Source organism: Temnothorax curvispinosus, unplaced genomic scaffold (genome assembly GCF_003070985.1).
Source record: "Temnothorax curvispinosus isolate PA1 unplaced genomic scaffold, ASM307098v1 QBEX01006880.1, whole genome shotgun sequence".
Classification (NCBI taxonomy): domain Eukaryota; kingdom Metazoa; phylum Arthropoda; class Insecta; order Hymenoptera; family Formicidae; genus Temnothorax; species Temnothorax curvispinosus.
In genome coordinates this window covers 1-19,716 of record NW_020216660.1, presented here as the reverse complement: position 1 = coordinate 19,716, position 19,716 = coordinate 1, and the positions used below count along the sequence as shown (strand labels likewise).

General features: G+C 44.4%; 1 protein-coding gene across 1 annotated transcript; it reads right to left on the bottom strand.

Moving 5' to 3' along the window:
* Positions 1-3,586: 3,586 nt before the first annotated feature.
* On the bottom strand, positions 3,587-14,813 carry LOC112456457 (small conductance calcium-activated potassium channel protein-like). Its single transcript, XM_025018994.1, has 6 exons — positions 14,394-14,813; positions 11,116-11,251; positions 8,640-8,750; positions 4,825-4,952; positions 4,649-4,718; positions 3,587-4,285 (listed from the first exon to the last, which is right to left on the bottom strand). The coding sequence occupies exons 1-6, from the start codon at positions 14,807-14,809 to the stop codon at positions 3,644-3,646; spliced, it is 1,503 nt and encodes a 500-aa protein (XP_024874762.1). The 5' UTR covers positions 14,810-14,813; the 3' UTR covers positions 3,587-3,643.
* Between the last annotated feature and the right edge of the window lie 4,903 nt (positions 14,814-19,716).

Genomic DNA, 19,716 nt, shown 5'->3' with positions numbered 1-19,716 from the left:
AAATAAATTCTCGCTCCAACTCCCAGTGATTTATTGTTTTTCTCTCGCATAGAATTGTAAATAAATTTTCAGCGTTCTACGCTCTACGATTTTGGATGCTTGGAAGAGACGAGAGAGTCGCTCGAGCCTGCCTCGCAGAGCCCCGATATAATCTCGGGTTTGTCGCGTGCAGCTGTGGTTGCGCTAACAATGACACTGTCGTGCCGATACGTCGAGATCTGAACATCTTCGGGACAAAATATCGCGTCGGAAAGAATAAACGCTGCGAATTACAGCAACGCAACGGTACGTCGTGCACCGGAAGGGACCCCGAACCGCGTCGCTCGATAAATCCCAGATCTCAAGGATCCCGGAGCTCTTCAGATCCCGGAATTGCGTGACGTGCAGGGTTTTCGCTCGTGTCCCTCCCGGGGCGCCCTCCGGGACACCTTCGGTGCCTTCCCAGGCTTTCTCGTTCAACGTTTCGTTTTCGCCGAATAGTTGGAGACTTCTCAGTTAACACAATGTCCCAGATCGGGCGTAAAGACATCGTTAAGACGTCTCAAGGACGTCATATGTCCCGATTTGGGACATCCGTATTGTCTGAGTTCGAGCGAATTTCGCTGGTCGCTTTCAATAAAAGATAGAGAAATAAAAAGAAAAATAAATAGATGATAGTAAAAAAGAAGAAGAAAGAGTGTCGCAGAATTATTAAGAGCGAGAATTCTGAGGAAAAGCAATGGCTGTCATGTTTCTGCATAATCTACATTACTTTCCACATATATGAGCGATCGTAAATTAATGCAGGCGTACTTAACGCGGCGACAATTAGTAACGGCGAACGAAGGAAGCCTGGTGAACACCTCCGAACAGGAAGTCGTTGGCAAATAATTAGTTTCCCCATTGTCTGGTCAATCCATTTAATTAAGCCCATCCCCCCCACGCGCCGCGCCGTGTCGCCACCGCGCGGTCGCGGTCCCATTATAAAAAATCTTGAACTCCCTCCCTCCCTCCCTCCCACCCACCCACCCACCCTCTTCCCCTCAGTGGAAACGTAGCCGCTTTTTTGTACCCGTGCGCCATGTACAAGTATACACCTAACAGTATAATATCCTATGTAACCTACGGACGTTAAAGCGGTTATAAGATCACTTTGCATTCTCTCTTTATATACGGTTCCTGCATGGACACCCGTCGGGTTTTCGCGCCGGCCCTTAAAAGCACGTCGTTCTAAGAAACAGGATAGACGCAAGACGCTTGGACGCGAAGGCACGCCGTTGTACAAATGACGAGTCGACTCGTCGTCGAATTTAGCGATGCAGGCAGGCCGGGAGGGATGGGTTTTCTAACGGAAAAATAATAGAGAAGAGGAATGTATACCGGTATACGCGTGTACGCGCGCGCGACAATACCTAGCCGAAGACAATTCGCAAATTGGGTGCGATCGATATTATACATGTCCGGCAATTTAGACTCGATTCTGTTTTCTCTCATTTGAGTGCTCTTGCTTAACGCGAAGCTCGCGAGTTCAAGCCACTCAAATGTAGAAATTACGAGGGTTGTTCAAAAAAAGAGTTGTTCATACTCTGACCCATATGCAGGAGATAGGGACTTGAAACTCTGGTGATATTTAATATATATTCTTTCTATCTACTTTGTAAAATTTCAGCCTAATTGATTAAGTTTTTCTTTTTTTTTTTGTAAGTGTGATAAGCGCTACGTGATAAAAAAATGAATAAAACCGAAGTTAAAGTCATAAAATAACAGTCATAAAATATATGTTGCTAAAAAGTATGTCCTCTCAACAAATTCACGAAGATTGAGAGAGAGAGAGAGACTTGAAATTGAGAGATTGATTTGAGCTTTGAATCTGCTTCGGATGTGATGCCTTCTATGCCAAAGGCATCAAGGCACTGAAGCATCGATGGGCTAAGTACATTGAAGTAGAAGGGGACTACTGAAAAGTGATGACAAGAAGATGCTCGAAAGTCTGTCGGATCAAAATCAAAATACGAACTTATTGAACAACCCTCGCATAAGTCGCGCAGACCGACGGCGCGCGGCGCCGAATGTATGAAAATCGTATATTGTTTAAAACCGAATGTATGAAAATCATTGCGTACGGATAATCACCTTACGCGAAGATTATCGTTACGTTACCTCGGGCTGAGAATCGTTCAGCTTTAGTTTAGCTCTATGACGTGAGGTACGAATATAACGGCAGCCCTTTGAACACCTCCGTCGTCAGAAGGGTGAGAGGGAAAAGGACGGCTTTACCTTAATTAAACGCGAGGACTTTAAGAGCCAGCTTGGGTCACCTTCGGGCCAATCCTTGTCTGCATACGCGCTTCCTGTACATGCACGTTATGCCCGTCCGCGCTCTTCACGAGGTATACAGAGATACAAGGTGGAGTTCCTGTGTGTCGAATTAACATTTAATTATTAAGAAAACAGTTATTCAGGCACGCAAGTTGGGCAGGGGAGCAGCGCGCAGCCAGTGGAAGAAGCCGCGCGTACCCCGAGAGTTTTTTCCCTCCTTCCTCTCCGTTCGATCGACCGATCGAATCGATCGCGCGGACTTTCTCTCTTTCCGATCATCCTCAATTCTCTCTCACGACCTCTCACCCTCGATCGCGTGCTCCTGCCAAGATTGGCGAGTAAAGGGTCGGAAATTGGAAGGGATCGACAGAAGTAGGCGGTCGGAAGAGTCGAGAGATCGGATCGCGATCCTTCGCGGAAAACCGGAAAAACCAGATAATTGAGGAGTCTGGTGCGAAAAAGATAAATGCCGAGTGATTTATAGTTTACAGCTACATTGAAAAGCACGAATAATTAACGTTCCAATTTCTGAATCCGAAACCTCTTACGATCGCTCGACGCGCTATCCTAATTGGATCTCTAGCCGAGTTTTCGACGAGGAGGGGCTCGAAGGTACGCGCGGAACGCAAGAAGGCCCATCGTTAAACGAGTTTCGCACGGGAAACGGACGGCCGTGTCCGACCGACCTGGCTATCGCGGAACTGCCGCTTGGCCGCAGTGTGTCTTCGACAATTATATTTCCAGGTTGTGATCCGTGAGAAAACAAATCACGGACTTTAACAGTGCTGCTTCAGCCTGTACAGGCCTTCGTACAAAACTTTCGCTCCACGCAAGAAGCTTCAACTGCCTTATTTTGGAACTTACAAAAGAATCACCAATCGCGAGAAAGCTACGCTGCGGGGACTCCAAGAAAATTCGTACATATACGAATTAATTTATAAATCTGTGCGAAATCCGCTGTTAGATAGCGTGATTGGTAGCCCCCTTCGAAACAAATCTTCAAACCGAAAACGAGCTCGCAGTTGAAATTGCTTCGTCTAGAATACGGAACTGATTAGATCTCTGGCGATTAGATACGAACTGACCAATTACGATGGACTATCAAGTGGCTAACACGGACGAGGATACACTGCTCCAGACGAGAGTTTTCACATTCGTTTGTGCGAAGAGCCGATCGTAGCGCGATCATATATCTCTGGCAGTATTGTATCGTGCGATACGTCTTGTCGGCGACGTGCCAGAAACGATCGGCAACCCTCCCCGGGCACGGCCACGCGATGTGTAATCGCGCGCGCGAAACCGGTGAGGGGCCTTAGTACGAGTGCTGCGGCTGCAGAGACGAGACTCAGCTGTGCGCCGACGTGTCCGAGCCTTGGCTGTTGCCTAGCCCACCCATGCCGGCCTGCGAAGTGAGCCTGGTGGCCGACTGCGAAGTCGTGCTGGTCACCGTGGCGGAGTGACTGAGGCCGTAATGCCTGCCGGTTTCCGGCACCAAGTGGGGCGTACGGCTGGAGACGGGCGGTAGGACCGGGCTGACCGGCCACGGATGCAGGGACGTGGTGCTAGGCGCGCTGGGGACGCTGCGCGAGTGCGGCAGCAGGGGTGAGTTGCAGAGGCTGGCGAGAGGGTGGTGCGCGGCGGATGTGATGCTGCCGCCGCCGGAAACGCCCAGGCTCGTGCCCGACGAGATCGCTCCTCCGCCACCGCTGCAGCCGCCACCGCAACCGCCGCCGCCGCCGCTGCTGCCGGAAGCTGCCATGGCTACCGCGGTATCCGGATGAAGGAAGTTACGCCGCTGCTCCATCCGCTCGGCGTGCTGCGCCAGGCAACGGGTCAGCTCCTCGGGCAACAGCTCCATCTGACCCTGCAGTGAGGTCAGCTTCTCCTCTAGGCCGACCAGATGGTTCTGCAGACCCTCCAGACGCTCCTCCATCGTGTCGTGCCGCGTGCTCATGTCCGAGACGATCTCGTAGACGGTGTTTTGCGTCTGTCGACATGGACCAGTCAATATGTTAGAGAGGTCAAGAAGCTTATCTACTCGCGATGGACAATATCCCCTTTTGCGGTAAACCGATTATTTTACTATCGTGAAAAACTGTACCTTTCCTCTAACGATAAGTGAATAACGGCGAATAAATGATAAAACGTTATTGATTTTATAGAATTAAATTTCTTTTTGCAACAGAAAAGGAAATAACTGATAAAAGCTTCATTTGGAGGAAAGCCGTTCTATCTAAGCAGCCACCAGAGCTTTGAAACGTAATCCCCTTCAATCCCTTCCGTATGCCGCTGCAATATTCCATCGAACTTTACGAGCGGGCGGTTTCCCTCGTTAGCACCGAGCCCTCACCTTGGCCATGTCCGTTATAGTGTTGGCGTTGTCCATCAATTTACGCTGATCCATTTTCACCTTTCTGAGTCTGAAATTTCGAGGTAGTTGCGAGATAGGGCGTGATTACGTGGCTGGCCTAACTATCGGTGATCTAATACGGCACAGCGCCCGTAGGAGAGTTGGTATCGACTTACGCGTATATGGCCAACAGGAATTTCCGCTGATGGGTCCGCACGCGTCCGGGATTGACGCGTTTCACCAATCGGGTGTGCTTGTAAATCAGCCACGTTTCCCGCAACACGTTCGCCGCGGCGTTCTTCAACTGCAACAGAGCAAATGGCGTTTGTCACTCATCAAGCCCCTTTTAACGCTAAGCCCATCGTGTCGGTGGTTCTAATGGTCCCTGGGATCATATCAATATTTTATCGGAAATATATCCCTGTCGCTCTTAAGGCACTTTGAAAAGTTTTCAAGGTTTTCTACCCTAGACGATGAAGAGATCATTTATTACGTCCTCGGGGTTAGATAATTTTATTTATAGGATAAAAAGAATACCGGTCGTGGGATGTACACGGTGTGCCTTGACAATTCGAGACAGAATTATTCAAACTTACATTCGCTAGGTAAACATTATGCTATAGCATTAATTGCGCGCCTCGTTAACTATGATATTCAATGTCACGGTCTGTTATCCCTGTCAAGATCATGAGGGAATAATTCATGCCCCGATGGAAATGTGCATTTGAAATTACATTGTCATTTCCATCTCATACGGGTGTCAATTAAAAGAAAAATTGCAAGACACGTTTTTCGAGAACGTTACATCGCGCGACGATGCCATCGAGAAAAAAGTGCATATCCACGCCCGTTACGCAAATCTTGCACGGCCGAGAAGAAAAAAAAGAAGTGTTTCGAGAAGACTGACGTTTGTTTTGTTGCCGCGCTGATGGAATCAGATCGATTCCGCTTATGCAATGACGTGAAAAAAAGCGATATGCGTCCGAGGGTTTTTAAAACGGCATAAAAAGACTCGTCGATACGGTCACGTGTATAGCTCTACGTTACCACTCCTTGATATTTGCAAGGTATATAAATAAACGCTGGCTAATAATTATTTCAGTAGCCGTATGGTTGAAGGCTTCGATCCGGAGGTGGAGAGAGAGAGAAGCGACCGCGTACTTATGCAACCGCGCTCACGGCGCCGGCGGGCGGAACGCTCGATCCAATCTAAATCCTAAACGAATAGAATATTTCGAGCTCGGTTTAATTCACGCGGTTGCTCGGAATATTACGAAAAAATATTTTCAAACGTGTACGCTATTTTGATATGTTATTTTAACGATTAAACGCACGCAATCCAGAATATTTTTAAATAAAGTCTATCTTCGCGTGCGAAAGAATTACAAATTGCGGCATTAACTCTTCACTTCTGACATCGACCGATCGATTATGTCACGATCTGCGGAAACTTGCACAACGAGTTGTCAAGGGTCTCCACGTGGAAAGAGCAGCGATGGAATCGTCCTCCTTTTTGCCTTCTGCATTTTTCTTCGGATTCTAAATAGTTAGTTTCTGAGTTTCCCCGAGCCTGCAAGCAACGATCTGCGAACTCATCGATTTCTCTTTAAAATTGGATTGTCGTTACGGCCGTAACTTCCAAATCTCATATTCCAAAGCGCTCGAAACTCCTCCACCAAGTTTTTATATATTTCCGAGTTTCTAATATTCTCTCCGTTCAGGTCCCCACTGCAAGCGGCCGACTTTTCAACTTGCAATTTAGGTTCAATGAAACGCGGCGGTGAATTATGGCGCCTATTAGTGTTATAAGATATTCTGGAAATGAATTTTTCCGCGCGATTTCGGAAAGCACTCCCGAGTTGCTTCCACTGCAGGCGTTTTATTATCGCTTCTAGACTACTTCGCGTCGCCTTTTTATTTATTTAGAAGTCTGTTGAGATTAAATCGATCGACGTCACGTTCCTTTCGCGATGATAAAGGTAAAGGCTAAAATGACAATGACACATTAGCCGACTACATCCCACACGTCGATCTATTACCTGGATAGAAAATACACTGTCAACTTCGACGCTTTGTCTTATTCGCCTAATACGGAGAAAAAGTGTTCGAGAATTTAAGTTTTCGAATCAGAATTTTGGAATCTTCACGTTCAGAATATTTACATTTCCTATATAAGTTTTTAAATTGTATATCGCAGAATTTTTATGATTCTTAAGATGACACATTTTTATGTCGTTCTCGTAATATTTCGAGTTTTTTTTTTTTTAGTTAAATACTCAGATTTTCGAGATTATTACGGACTTTTAGATTCTCGGATTCTCGTGTCACGTTCTCTCAGATTCTCATCATAATTCAAGTTTTCGCCGTTTCCCTTTCTTGAATTCTGACATCCCGCCGCCGTGACTCTTAATATCGCGACACATTCGCGAGTCTGTGACATCAAAATTAAGAATTCAGATTGGCGACGAAGGGAAGTCCGTTCTGCCTAAAGGTCAAAGCGACTTCATGCAGTCCGCTTATTTCCGAGGCAACCTTACTCGCAGTGGGATACTTTCTTATTACGTGGCTCAGCCGGAAAATTACGTCGCGCTATATATATATATATATATATAAAGAGTGATATCCACCATCCTCTCATTACGTGCTTAATTCGCTTTCCTGATTCTTGCGGGATACTGTTGGCGAGTGTAATTTCGAAACCACCCTTGCAATTATGCCTTGCCTATCATTCTTTGTTTAAGAAATTCTATATCGTCTCTAAATGAAAGCTAAATATTATCTCTATCATCGTTAGAGGAAATTTTCACTGTAAATATCGAAACAATAACACAAAAGCATTAGAAACTTTGCAATTTAAATTTAAACAAATGTAAATTGAAAATCTCTCGAATTCTGTTAATAAATGCGTTAATTAGAAACTCATCAATTTTCATTTCTTCTACTATTTTATTTAAAACACGTTGATACTTATATCGTTTCATCTAAGAGCAACGTGCAAGATAATTTGAATAACTTCTTCTTTCATATCTACTTGTCGTCTTACTTTAGAAACTTATTATTTGCTATACATATAATTAAAAGTTGCCCTGCTTAATTCAGAAACTTGCGCGGAATAAATAATACAGCGAGAACATTGCATAGTTAATTGCTACAATGCAGAAAAGTATACTTGGATAGCTTGGATATTTGTAAAATTTCTAGCTTAATCTTCTGCGTCGTTCAAACAAGTATATTTGTTTAAATAAAAGGAAAAATTATCTCACATTATCTCACCATCATTTACATCAATTCTATTTAATTTCCTATATTTCAAATTACTGTTTTAAAATTAAATTTATTTATTTAGCAATAATCAGAGAATACTCTATATTATAATATTATTTTAATATTACTTTATTTATTATTATAATATATTTTAACAAAACTTTACGAAAAGTTTTGCAAAAACGTTGCGATAACGTCAACAAATAAACAATTAAATGCAATTTTTTTCTGAAGGCTCTTTAAGCTATATTTTAAGGGCCAAATGAATGTTTAAAGAAAAAGTTTCGAATGCGAAGAAATGCAGTTCATGCAGCAGGCATATATCTCTTCGCTATATCGGTCGATATAAAAGTGGTACGGACTATTATGGACTATTATAGATTAGTATATACTAATATGAGACCGGTATAGACTAGTTCTGGATTCTACGTACGTTTTCCGATTACTCGCGAATCTTTTGCAATCGTTTTTCTTTTCAACATATATTTTCCAGTTAATATTTCAGATTAAAATATTTCTGTACTAGGAAGCCTATTATGACTCCTATTGTATTACAATATATTAATAGGTAGAATATTGTTGCGAAAGTGTTGCGAGAGTTTCGCTGTGGCAGCGTAACTCCCTTTTTTCTGTGTATTATACGGTTACGGTTACACAAGGCTGCTATTAACACAAAGGTTACAATGCTAGAGCGGAAACAGTACAATTACGTGGGCAATGGCCTTACCCTTTTCGTTAATTGTGTGTCCATCATAAAGTTGTGCACGTGCTTCTCCGCTCGCGTAAGCTCGAGCTTCCTGGAGACGACCGCCACCAGTAGAGCGGTGCACCCGGCGCCCTGAAATTTCAGGAAAATGCAGATCTCTCGTGAGCTGCCTTTCACGTGAAATTTTTAGATTCTGAGACTTCCGCTCTCCGGGAAACCTTACGACTTTCGAGAAAAAAATCTCTTCCCTACTTTCGTCGATCTCTCAAGCTAGTCTCAAGTCAAATGTAACGAAAAGAGAGAATTATTTTATTTTATTCATGATACATCCCTGTAACAGTGACAGCTTCTCACGGTCCTTTACAGGTCCTCTAATATCTTTGAAAAGTCCTTTCTTTCGATTTCGAAAGTAAAAAACAATTGAACTTGTCAGTCAAATAAAAAAAAATACGGTGAGTAAATAAATGCGTATATTTATTTTCTGGATAGAAATTGCGATCGTCGCTGTAAGGAAGAGCTTTCGATGACATCCGATAACTACAAAAAACAACACCTCCTTGCAAGCTATAGAACGGGAATAAATAGGAACAAATCGTTCCAATCATATTAGTTGACCAATTCGATGTATTGCAGATACCAAAGCATGCCAAAAAATTGCTTCATATTATTTGAAATACATTTATTTCAAATAATATGAAGCAATTTTTACTACAATTATTAATTATCAGTTTACACAATTAATTGCATTATTAATTTAGTTGATTTTCTTTAAGTAAAATCTGTCTCATTAATCGCCAGCCTGTCTGTTCTATCCGTTGCAAGGGAAGGACGTTGCTAGATGAGATTGCTTTTCATTCGTTGTTGGATATTAATAGCCGAAACTTCAAGTGGAGAATAATTTCGCGCAATTTAGAGCAATCGAGAGCATTAACGTGAGAGAAAGAGAGAGAAAGAGAGAGAGAAAGAAAGAAAGAGAGAGAGAGAGAGAGAGAGAGAGAGAGAGAGAGAGAGAGAGAGGAAGTCTCACAAAGGCAGGGAAGGCGGGCTTCGAAGCGTATTGTAAATTGTGATCGCGACTGGACTTGCGGAAACAACTGTCGTACTCGGAAAGCGGAAGTTTTACGAGGAATTAGTTCACATCGCCGGAACCAGCCGCGTTCGAAGCTCGAAACGATAGTGCTAACGGAATTATCAGGGAACGCGAAGGAGGGTATAATACGGGAAGTGTGATGACTTTAAGGAACAACTTTGGCATTCCCCAGTGAGGGCGAACGGACGTGTGGCGTTTATTGCGTCCCCGCGCTGCCTTTAATTACCGAGCGGTTACCGGGTACGACCGTAAACCCGAAATCACCGAAACACGACGACGGACGCACAAATCACGGGCGGGCGATCTGCAACGGGCCGGCACACGAGCGAGAGATCGATCGATCGATCGTTCGCGCGCGTATCCCGCTCATTACGCCTGTCTGGCGGTAATGAAGCTACGGGTGCTTAATGCGCGAGTTACATCGAGTTACATGTTACATGCATGCGGAGTCGCGCGTCTCGACTCGGTTGCAGTCGCGTATATTGTGCCCCGTAGTTTGCGGTAACTACGGTATAAGGATTAACGACCGGCGTGCGATCGGTGATATGACGCGTGTAATGCGATGCTCCTAATTTTCGGAGGTCTTAATTATTATTTGTATAAAATTTCCAAATATTTTTCTTTGTTTCTGTCGCAGGGATTTCGTGTAATTCGATTTGAAAAATCCTTGGGAAACCTTGTGGAAACCTTGTGGAATGAATAAAAATTACACAATCTTGGTGATTTTGCAAATCCTAGGTTCTCTCAGAAATTGTGAATTAAAATTATTACTAATTTATATTTATAAATATAAATGTAAGCATTTATATTTATATTAATAATTTTTATTTATTTTATACTGTTAAATATTACAGAAATAAAATTTAAAACAATACCTTGAGTTAGATGACATCTTGTTATTTTTAACTACCATGTGTGTCGAAATTTATTATTTTAACACAAAATAGTATTATTTTAACTTCATTGGTTTATTTGAATTAACGACATATTTGATTGGAGCAGTGGCAACCTATTATAGGAAGTTAAAAATGACTCAAAGTATAATTGAATATAATTGAACACTACGAATTTAACAATGTACAGTCTCCTGGTTTTTTGTGAATTCCCTATTCCTATTTTGCAAAAAAATTACATAAAATCTCTGCGACATATCCAAATATTTCCTTATAGTTTAAAAACGTAATTTTAATGAAAGAAAAATACGACTACAGAAATTTTCAAGACAAATCCGATCTTTTCTGCAACGCGTTACGTCTCTCTTGCGAAACTGTCGTGTAAGCTTGACGGAAGACGTTATCACGTGTCTCTAGGTCGCAGTGCGGGGTGACATATTAGACGATCAAGAAGAGCTCGCGAGAACGGTGAAAATTGTTGCGAGCTTCGTTCCAGTTTATGTTCTGCCCTTACCATCATTCCGGTGGAGACGGCTATACCTCGACCGCAGTATGTGTTGGGCACGATGTCGCCGAAACCGACGCTCAGGAACGTAATGGCGATGAGCCACATGGCGTTGAGGAGATTTGCATGTTCCTCATCGTGGAACCTGCGGTAGCAAAGCGACAAATGCATTACTTTAATGACGGGACGTTCGCGCGAAGATCCTTAAACTCTTTTATGCCCGCGAGATTTCGAGCTTTAAGATACTCGGAATTTCAAGGTTTTAGATTTCTCAAAGAAGAGTGAAAGACCCTATATTCTGTAGAAACAGATAATCTCTTCTTTTCGAATTCCTTTTAAGTCCGAGGGTAGGTATCAAGAGTAATGAGATTCCGCGAACACCGTGTAATAATTTCTTTCATTACGTAAACGCGCTTTATATTAAATTATGGGAAAAGCTATCTCAGAGTCTCTATTTCAATGTCCTTGATATTAGAAAGACATTACCGCGTGGATAATCGAATTTCTTGGCCCCTCTTTTTATTGGCGGCTCGATACATCCGTTTTGCCGTAACCGGCGTTTGATCCTCACCCCGAGGGCTGAGCAAACTCTCGCCGGGGTGGCTACGGGCGAGTAATGCAGGGTGGAAGATAACATTATGCCCCCCGGCCCCGCGAGATTCATTATCGGGCGTAAAGAGGATTGGGGCAACAATGCGGGCGACATGCGCGGCTGTAATCCACGTCGTAAAGCGGCTTTAACGGCCCCGTTACACGGCCAATGTTACACGGTTTCGCCTTCGTGCGGATGGCGAAACCATCTTTTAGGGTTCATCGAGATATCGAGAGTTCCGGCCTTCGATATCTATAACGAGCCGATCCGTTTCGCTCGGCAACGAATCGTAATCGTGAAAAATTCTGTGAAGACGATACAAAATACGAATCACGCGTGTCTCCTAATATTTAATTTTGTTCCCCGCGTATTTCTTTTCTTTCCCGATGTAAAAAGGAATGCAAAAATAGGAGAGAAAGAGTCTGAGTAAATTTAATAAATCTTTTGATGATAACGGCGATAACATTTTACTAGCATAACGAAAATCAGCGATAAAAAAAAGGGATCTTTTTCGATGAGATTAACCGGTGTAACGAACGTGACCTTCTCGCATTCTTCCCAGCCCTACCTGGATCCGATAAAATTGATGACTCGCGCTTGACGTAGCGAACGGTCCACTCCATAGAAGCACCATGAAACGAATTATTCGCGTAGCAACGCTGATTGCATGACTGATTGTCGGCTGCGTACCGTGAAAATCGCGTTATTGTCGTGGAAATTCGCACGGCCACGTGTAGACGCACACTGAATAAAATATCGTTCGTATTTCGCGACAATTTCCGTGGTCCTATAATCCAAGCCGTAAAACTGGCCGCGGGGCCCATCGCGCGCGGCGGTGTTTACGCTGAGATACGAGAGTAAAATTATCAAATTGATTTTTTAATTTTGAATGCAGATGCAAATACACGACCGCAAAACTCGATAATCTCGAACCGCGCGCGTTAGTTGAATACCCGCACAGCGTTATTACACCTAATTATTCATTTTGTAAAGTGAATTTGGAGATGTTTATTTATATTCGATAAATAAACATTTTACGCAGCTTAGGATAAAATTAACAGCGGCGGCAGCTGATAACAATGATTCGTCAAGCATAAATTTATAACTACGTTATGCAAATAATGACATTAAACTTTATTAAGTCGTTAAAACAATATTGATTTAAATAAATTTTATATATAACTACTATACTAGATTATTTTACATAATGTATGATAAATTTGACAGTAATGGAAATTGCTAATGACGTCTTATGACGGTACGCAATTTATTATTTGTATAGAATCATAACTCGTAATGGTTAAACACATTTGTTAAATATCGCCAATAAAATCCTGGCAAAGTAGACATTTTAAAAATTACATGTATATTTCCGCTTATCGGAAAAATTCCATCGTTGATAAATTCGTATATCGCTATTCCACGTGCGCTCAATATTTACATAATAAAATTAAATATAACAAAATTACCAGGATAAACATTGAATGAAAATTGAAATTCCTTTCGTAAACACCGTTCCATTTGTTAAGCGGAATTTCCCGCGAGACATCGCGATATTCAGGGATATTCGCGTATTCATCCTGCGTACGTCGGAAATGTGTCGGAAAGCCAAATGTTCCTACTATTATCGGACGTATTATCATAATCGACTATCGACCGAAGGTGAAGCGCGATAAATCAAATTCGAGAGCCCTGTTTTCAACGATTGCCCTACGGGCAACAATTGAAACAGCCGGCCGCCATTGCCGCGGTTTAAAATCGCTCGCGTTCTGCATCGAGGACTCTCGCAGCAGATGCCAGCAGAGCCAGCCGATAAACACGTCGACACACATTTCGCCGAGTGATAAATATTTCAGTTAAGGACGTGAGAGGGAGACTTCGAACTGAGTAACTTTCGGAAAGACAGCGGGAAGAAGGATTCCTTTCCTTATTCGAGCTACCTGGTCGTAGAGATTCTTGGTAGGCGCGTTAGCATCACCCGGGCGGAGATTGATCACTCCTGAAATCGGCTATTTACGGGAAGAATTTAATTATCAGCCGGTCTCTCCGTTAAATCGCGATCGTTAGCCGGCGACCCCAATCGAGGATTCCACCTCGCTGCACCGGCGGAAGGACGCCCTGAGATTTATTATTATCGCATGATAGCGCGACGGATGGACGCGCTATTAGGTCGTAAATCAATCATCGCACGCAAATGAGTCGCGTCCATTGATCTGTATATGATTCCGAAATGCGTGTGTAATTGCTCTTCCTGCCTTCGAGTAATGGATCGTGTGAATAAAACGGGAACAACTGCTGTCGCTGCTAACAGCTTCATGCAGTTGTATTATGTCGCATATAGTGTGAGTGAAAGAAGAGATTATGTCATTCTGACAAAGGGCTCAGACATCGAAGAACAAACTAAGAAAAATTGCGATTGTCTTGATAACATCGATAGCTAGAAAGCTGTTGGACGTGGAGAATTAAAGGATTTTGATTAATTGCTCTGATAATAAAAGGAGGTGATAAATTCATTACTAGGATCAACAGCACGCAAGTCCAAAATCGGGACATGGTGCTATTTGTGAATGTGCTATCTGAGAATGTAATATAAGATTTTGTTAATCCTAAAAATTGAATGCATGGAGCAGATCGGTTTCTCGCGCGTGATTTATCTTCTGTGCCTAAAAGAAAGGTCGCAAGATCGAGCTCTTACCTCTCGCACTGTCGCAGTGTCCACGAAGCGATGATCCACAGGGAGACCATGAAGACCAGCAGCACCGTGCCCGGGCAGATGGTCATCAGAGTCTTGAGGACGAACCTGGTGTTGAAGTTGATGCGATTCAAGGCCCCTATGCTCCGCGACGACGCGTCCGTGAAGAGCTTCGAGTGCAGTAGCATCACCCGGCAGATGAGGTAAAGCCTGAAGAACATTGGCAGCGAGAGTGTGACGTCGTACGGCACCCACTTGGAGCCGATGTCGCCGTTCCTGTTCGCCAGCTTGGTCGTCCACAGGAAGTAGTATTCGCCCGGGATTGGGTGGATCGCGCAGATCGCCAACTCCAACGAGATCTGCGCGATCCTCTGCCAGGTCATCGCGATCCGCCAGTCGTCCGCGCAGTTATCGATCATGAACAACTGTCGCTCGATAAAAAAAAAATGGACAGATAACAAGGGATAGCGATCCCGCGAGTAAAACATGCCTGTCTAATCTAATGTTGTCAAAGTTTTTATATTTAAATCGGAGGAACACTTTTTTCGCAGAAATATATTCGAAGTAATAGGCTATAATTTATTGTTTCAAATATTATTTTTGATATATTCAAAAACACTTGATAAATACTTCAAGAATCCTGAAAAACATTCAATTTTATAATATTGCTTTAAATATTATTCTCGACGTATTCGAGCACTATAATAATATCCCGAGAATTATCCCGAGAAATATACGATCAGAAGATTTTATAATAATAATTATTTGACATAATATTTCTTAGATATTTACTTTAGGCTTTTAAGTCCCTATTATTGAATATTCTAATGAACTTTTATCGATAAATCTCATGAGATTAATATACACGATTAGAGAGTTAATTGAAACGTATTATCAATCTTTCGGATACGTGACGAGGCGAAACATGATTAAAAAATGTCTATTAAACCCGTCCATCTCGCATGATTATATCGCCGCGCGGACAAATAAACGAATAAATTAATCACGCTCAACCCCTCGACATTATCATACGCGTGGGTTGCAAGCGATTTTTAGGTATATCGACTGATATCGATCGCGCGCGAGATTGCCAATCGAGACAAATGAGCTCACGTATTCCGGATACACGAGAGTCCGCTCTTTGAGACCCCGCGCGCCGATTAATATGAATTCCAGCCGCTTTGCTTTGACTTGATTAAAACGCCACGCCACGTATTCATTGTTTATCGCCGTCTATCCCATTGCGAAAGATCGCGTCGTTGTTTCGTACACACGCCACCGCCATTCCGGCAACAAATCATCCTTAACTCGGTAACGATCCTGTCAGATCGAAAACGAATTGCGCTTAAAGGACCCTACACACAGCAAACACGTATTCGAGGCACGTATCGCGTAATTTGTATCGTATTGAAGTTACGGATTTTTGTCTACGCGAATCTTCGACGCCTCGGATTTTTATCCCATTTTCATTTCATTCATTTTCTGCTTAATCGAAGAGATTTCCACGCAGATGCAAACACATTCCTACAGATTCTTTATTTTATCTTCGATATTATATAGAGTGTTCTTAAATCTGTCCAACATTTTAGGAATTGATTTTTGAAGTCATTTTATGAAGAAAGTTTATGTGAATATATGGTCTCAAAAGCCACGTTTTAAAGACACAGAGTATTGAAAAAAATCCTATAAAATTATCGCTTTTTTTAATAGCTCCTAAACGAAATGCGATTTAGGACTAACAAATAGGTGAGATATTAATTTTATTTTCTATACTATAGCTGCCGTTTTGTAGATTGGTGTAGGACGCTTTTGCCTAATTGCTTTTGAAGGAATACAACTAACATAGGATGGTTAATTTTGAACGGCAATATTGAATCGAGAGCGCGGACGCAGGAATCCAGGAACGAGTCGAGTTCAGCATAAGTCGGATAGTCGACACTATGCCCAAGTTTGAGTTCCCAAGCTTCTCGCGATGATTTATCGAGCTTCTGCATAAGAAACACGAGAATATCGCTCCACTGTTCAACCAAACGCGTCAGATTTTCTTAATGCGGCAATCGCGGCATTCACTTTATCTCGTAACGCGCGTAATTTTTACACGGATTTCGCGTTGACAGTGGGCAAGATAAATAGTTTATTAAGGTGTGTACTAATTAATCGCCGTTTATTTTCGCAGCGGAACGAGAGAATTTGCCACGCAACGGCAAAATTCTCGGAAGTTAATGCTAAATGTTCTATAACGGCGCTCGCTTCACCCTTTAGACACGAGAACAAATGATGCAATCGCTGAACGTTTAATAAACTGGTTTCGCCTATCATCATTGAGTAAAAACGATCGCGGAAGCTCTCCCATTTCTCGTATAATCCGTCGAAAGTTGGTAGGGTGACCTTCAGCAGGTTGAGCGCGGAGTGAGACGGAAAGTCGAATGACTGACTTATATTGGCTGGAATAGCGTCCGGGGATGAGGAGCCCTCGTCGAGCTTTTCGTAGAGATAGTCCAACGCTCGATCGTAGGAATCCTCGCATTCCACGAATTCGAGGTCGGAAAAGTAGGGGTGCGACTTCATGGTCTTGGCGTCGGCGATGACCCGTAGTTTGGCGTCCAACCCTCGACACTGTTCGAACCTCTCCTTCGTCGTTTCGATTCGCGCCATTGCGGCCACATACGTCATCTTCAAATGTCCTAGTTTTTTAAAGTTCGCTATGGTGTTTGTCACGGAACTGATCAAAGACCGCTGCTTGTAAATCATCTATTCAAAAGACGACATCTTGGCAGTCATTACCACTCACAACGATGAAACCACTCGAATTACGCGACGAATCACTACCGTTCCTTTATTCAACAAAAAAACCTCAATCCCGATCCGACTCGAAGGACCAAATGTTTCGGAATGGATTCAGGAAAATCAGGAGTGGAGGAGGAGCAAAGAGCGAGTAGTGACCGTAGACTTTTTGAGTTGATACCGAGCTTTATTGAACGTTGTTGAATCGAGTCGGACGGTTGTTTATAGACTTTGATTCGGGAGGGGAGCGAGAAAACACATGGAAAATCTTGACTCCGGCTTCTCGCGGCTACATGAATCGGAATCGGAGATCTTCTGGGAGAGAGCCCGATGGAGCTCCGGGACCGACGGAAATCTTGTCGCGATCCGGAATTGCAGCGACCAGAGCGCGTCGCGGAGACGCGAGAGAGTAGGACAATAGTCGACGGAGCTTAGACAATTTCCGGTCACCACTCGGAGCACGCGGCGGGGTGCACAAGACACTTTTTAGCAATAACCGTGAGCCTCGACTGACTCACTGACAAGAGGACAGGGCCAACCCCGGCCCCTTCGGTATGCGCGAGCACTGATAAATCATCTCCGTGCGGCGTAACCGTCGCGTGAGCTTCGCGCGGCTCACAATAGCACGGGAACTCTCCAAGTCTCCGATTAGAACCTTTATTTACTTATTCCGGAACAGGTTGAGTGATTTCAAGGTAACGCGGGCGTCCCCGCAGAGAATTGCCAGATAATCCAAGGTACCCTACAATGCAATATAGACCGGGGCTATCGCCTCGAACGAACCCTCACTCACGCAGGGACGTCAGCGTGGTAACCTTAAAAGAAAATGTCCTTCGGGGTAGACGATCCGGAACGGCTATCGGTGGTGCTTTCGTCTTCCCGTTTGACAGTACAGTCAGTACAGTGACTGGGCCCGCCGGGATCACGCCGGTACTTCGTCAGGGCGTCCCTTGGGGTTTCTCGGATTCCTCTGCGACGGTCGAGCTCAGGGTCGTCTGTCATACGGTGGCCTCTGATATTGCGCTTGCGAGGAAGTCCAGGCGTGACCCGACCGACGGCCATGTCCCTGTCCCTCAGCCATCTCCTTGAATGCGTCCTCCGTTCGTTCCCTCGTGGCAACTCAAGGTCGTTACATAGTGACGAGGCTCTACGACTTTCCCTCCATCGCGTCGCGAATCTATCACGGCTCCTTGGCCTGCCCCGTGGTAATTGGGGGTCGTTACATGGTGACGAGGCTCTACGACTTTCCCTCCATCGCGTCGCGGATCTATCACGGCTCCTTGGCCTGCCCCGTGGTAATTGGGGGTCATTACATGATGACGAAGCTCTACGACTTTCCCTCCATCGCGTCGCGGATCTATTACGGCTCCTTGGCCTATCCCGTGGTAATTGGGAGACGATATGAGGCATCGCCCTTCTCAAATAGGCTGCACTACAGCGGTGGCACCGGAGTAACGTGACCCCCTTCTCCCCGCAACCGTAGCAAAATACTTGCCGCTTGAAAGGGCAGTCTATGAATACATGAAAGGTTGACTGACAGTTCCAACAGGTCCGTTGTCGTCGATCTCGAGCCTCTGGCAGGAGTACCCGTCGCTCGCCCCACCTCTTCGGTGGCTCCCCGATCTGTATTTGGGCGTCCCGCCGCTCCGGGCCATCCGCCTGGGTAGCGGCGGTACCGGTTTCCGGTTGAGCCTGCGTGGCCGTATTCATCGTCGTCGGGAACTCGCGGACGCGACGCTCTCCTCCGTCCACCGACATGAGATTGTTGTAAGACACCGCCACCTCCTTCAAATCGGTCCAGAAGCCGGGATCTCTTAGATTGATAAAGTTGATCACCAGTTGGTGGCGAATTCCAAATTGCCTTAACAGATGTTGCATCAAGCCCGGCAGCATCTCCTGGTATTTTCTCAACCAGGTATCTCTAAACATCGTAAGCAGGAGGGTGATAGGGCTTAAGATCTTGCACGTAAACTTTACCAACGGGTGATCCGTCCGGCTGAGGTAACACCTCGTAAACTGCCAGAGAGATCACTCGTTTTATTCGGAGTGGTCCCTGGAATTTCGGTGCCAACTTGCCAGCCACACCCTGTGTAGCGGAAGATAACACATGTTGTCGTCGTAACACTAAATCACCGACACGAAACTTACGCGGCCGCCTGCGCAAATTGTAGCATGCGCCCTGTTTTTGATTTGCCTGGTCAAGGTTTTCCGCCACCCACTCCCTAATGGCATGCAACTTCGTCATACGTTGTGACCATTCCGCGGGATCTCGCGCCTCCACGTCAGCAGCTTCATCCCTCTGATCGCGCAAGAAACTGGACGGCGTCACTGAACTCGCGCCCGAAATTCAAAAAGGCGGGAGAGGTACCTAACGACGAGTGGAATGCGGTGTTGTACGTAAAACGAAAATGCGGCAAATGAAGATCCCATTCCCTGTGATCCATCTCTATGAAAACTACTATCAATGTCCTTAATACGCGATTGACCCTTTCCATCGAATTCACCTGAGGGTGATATGGAGGTACGGTCGTGTGCGTGATTC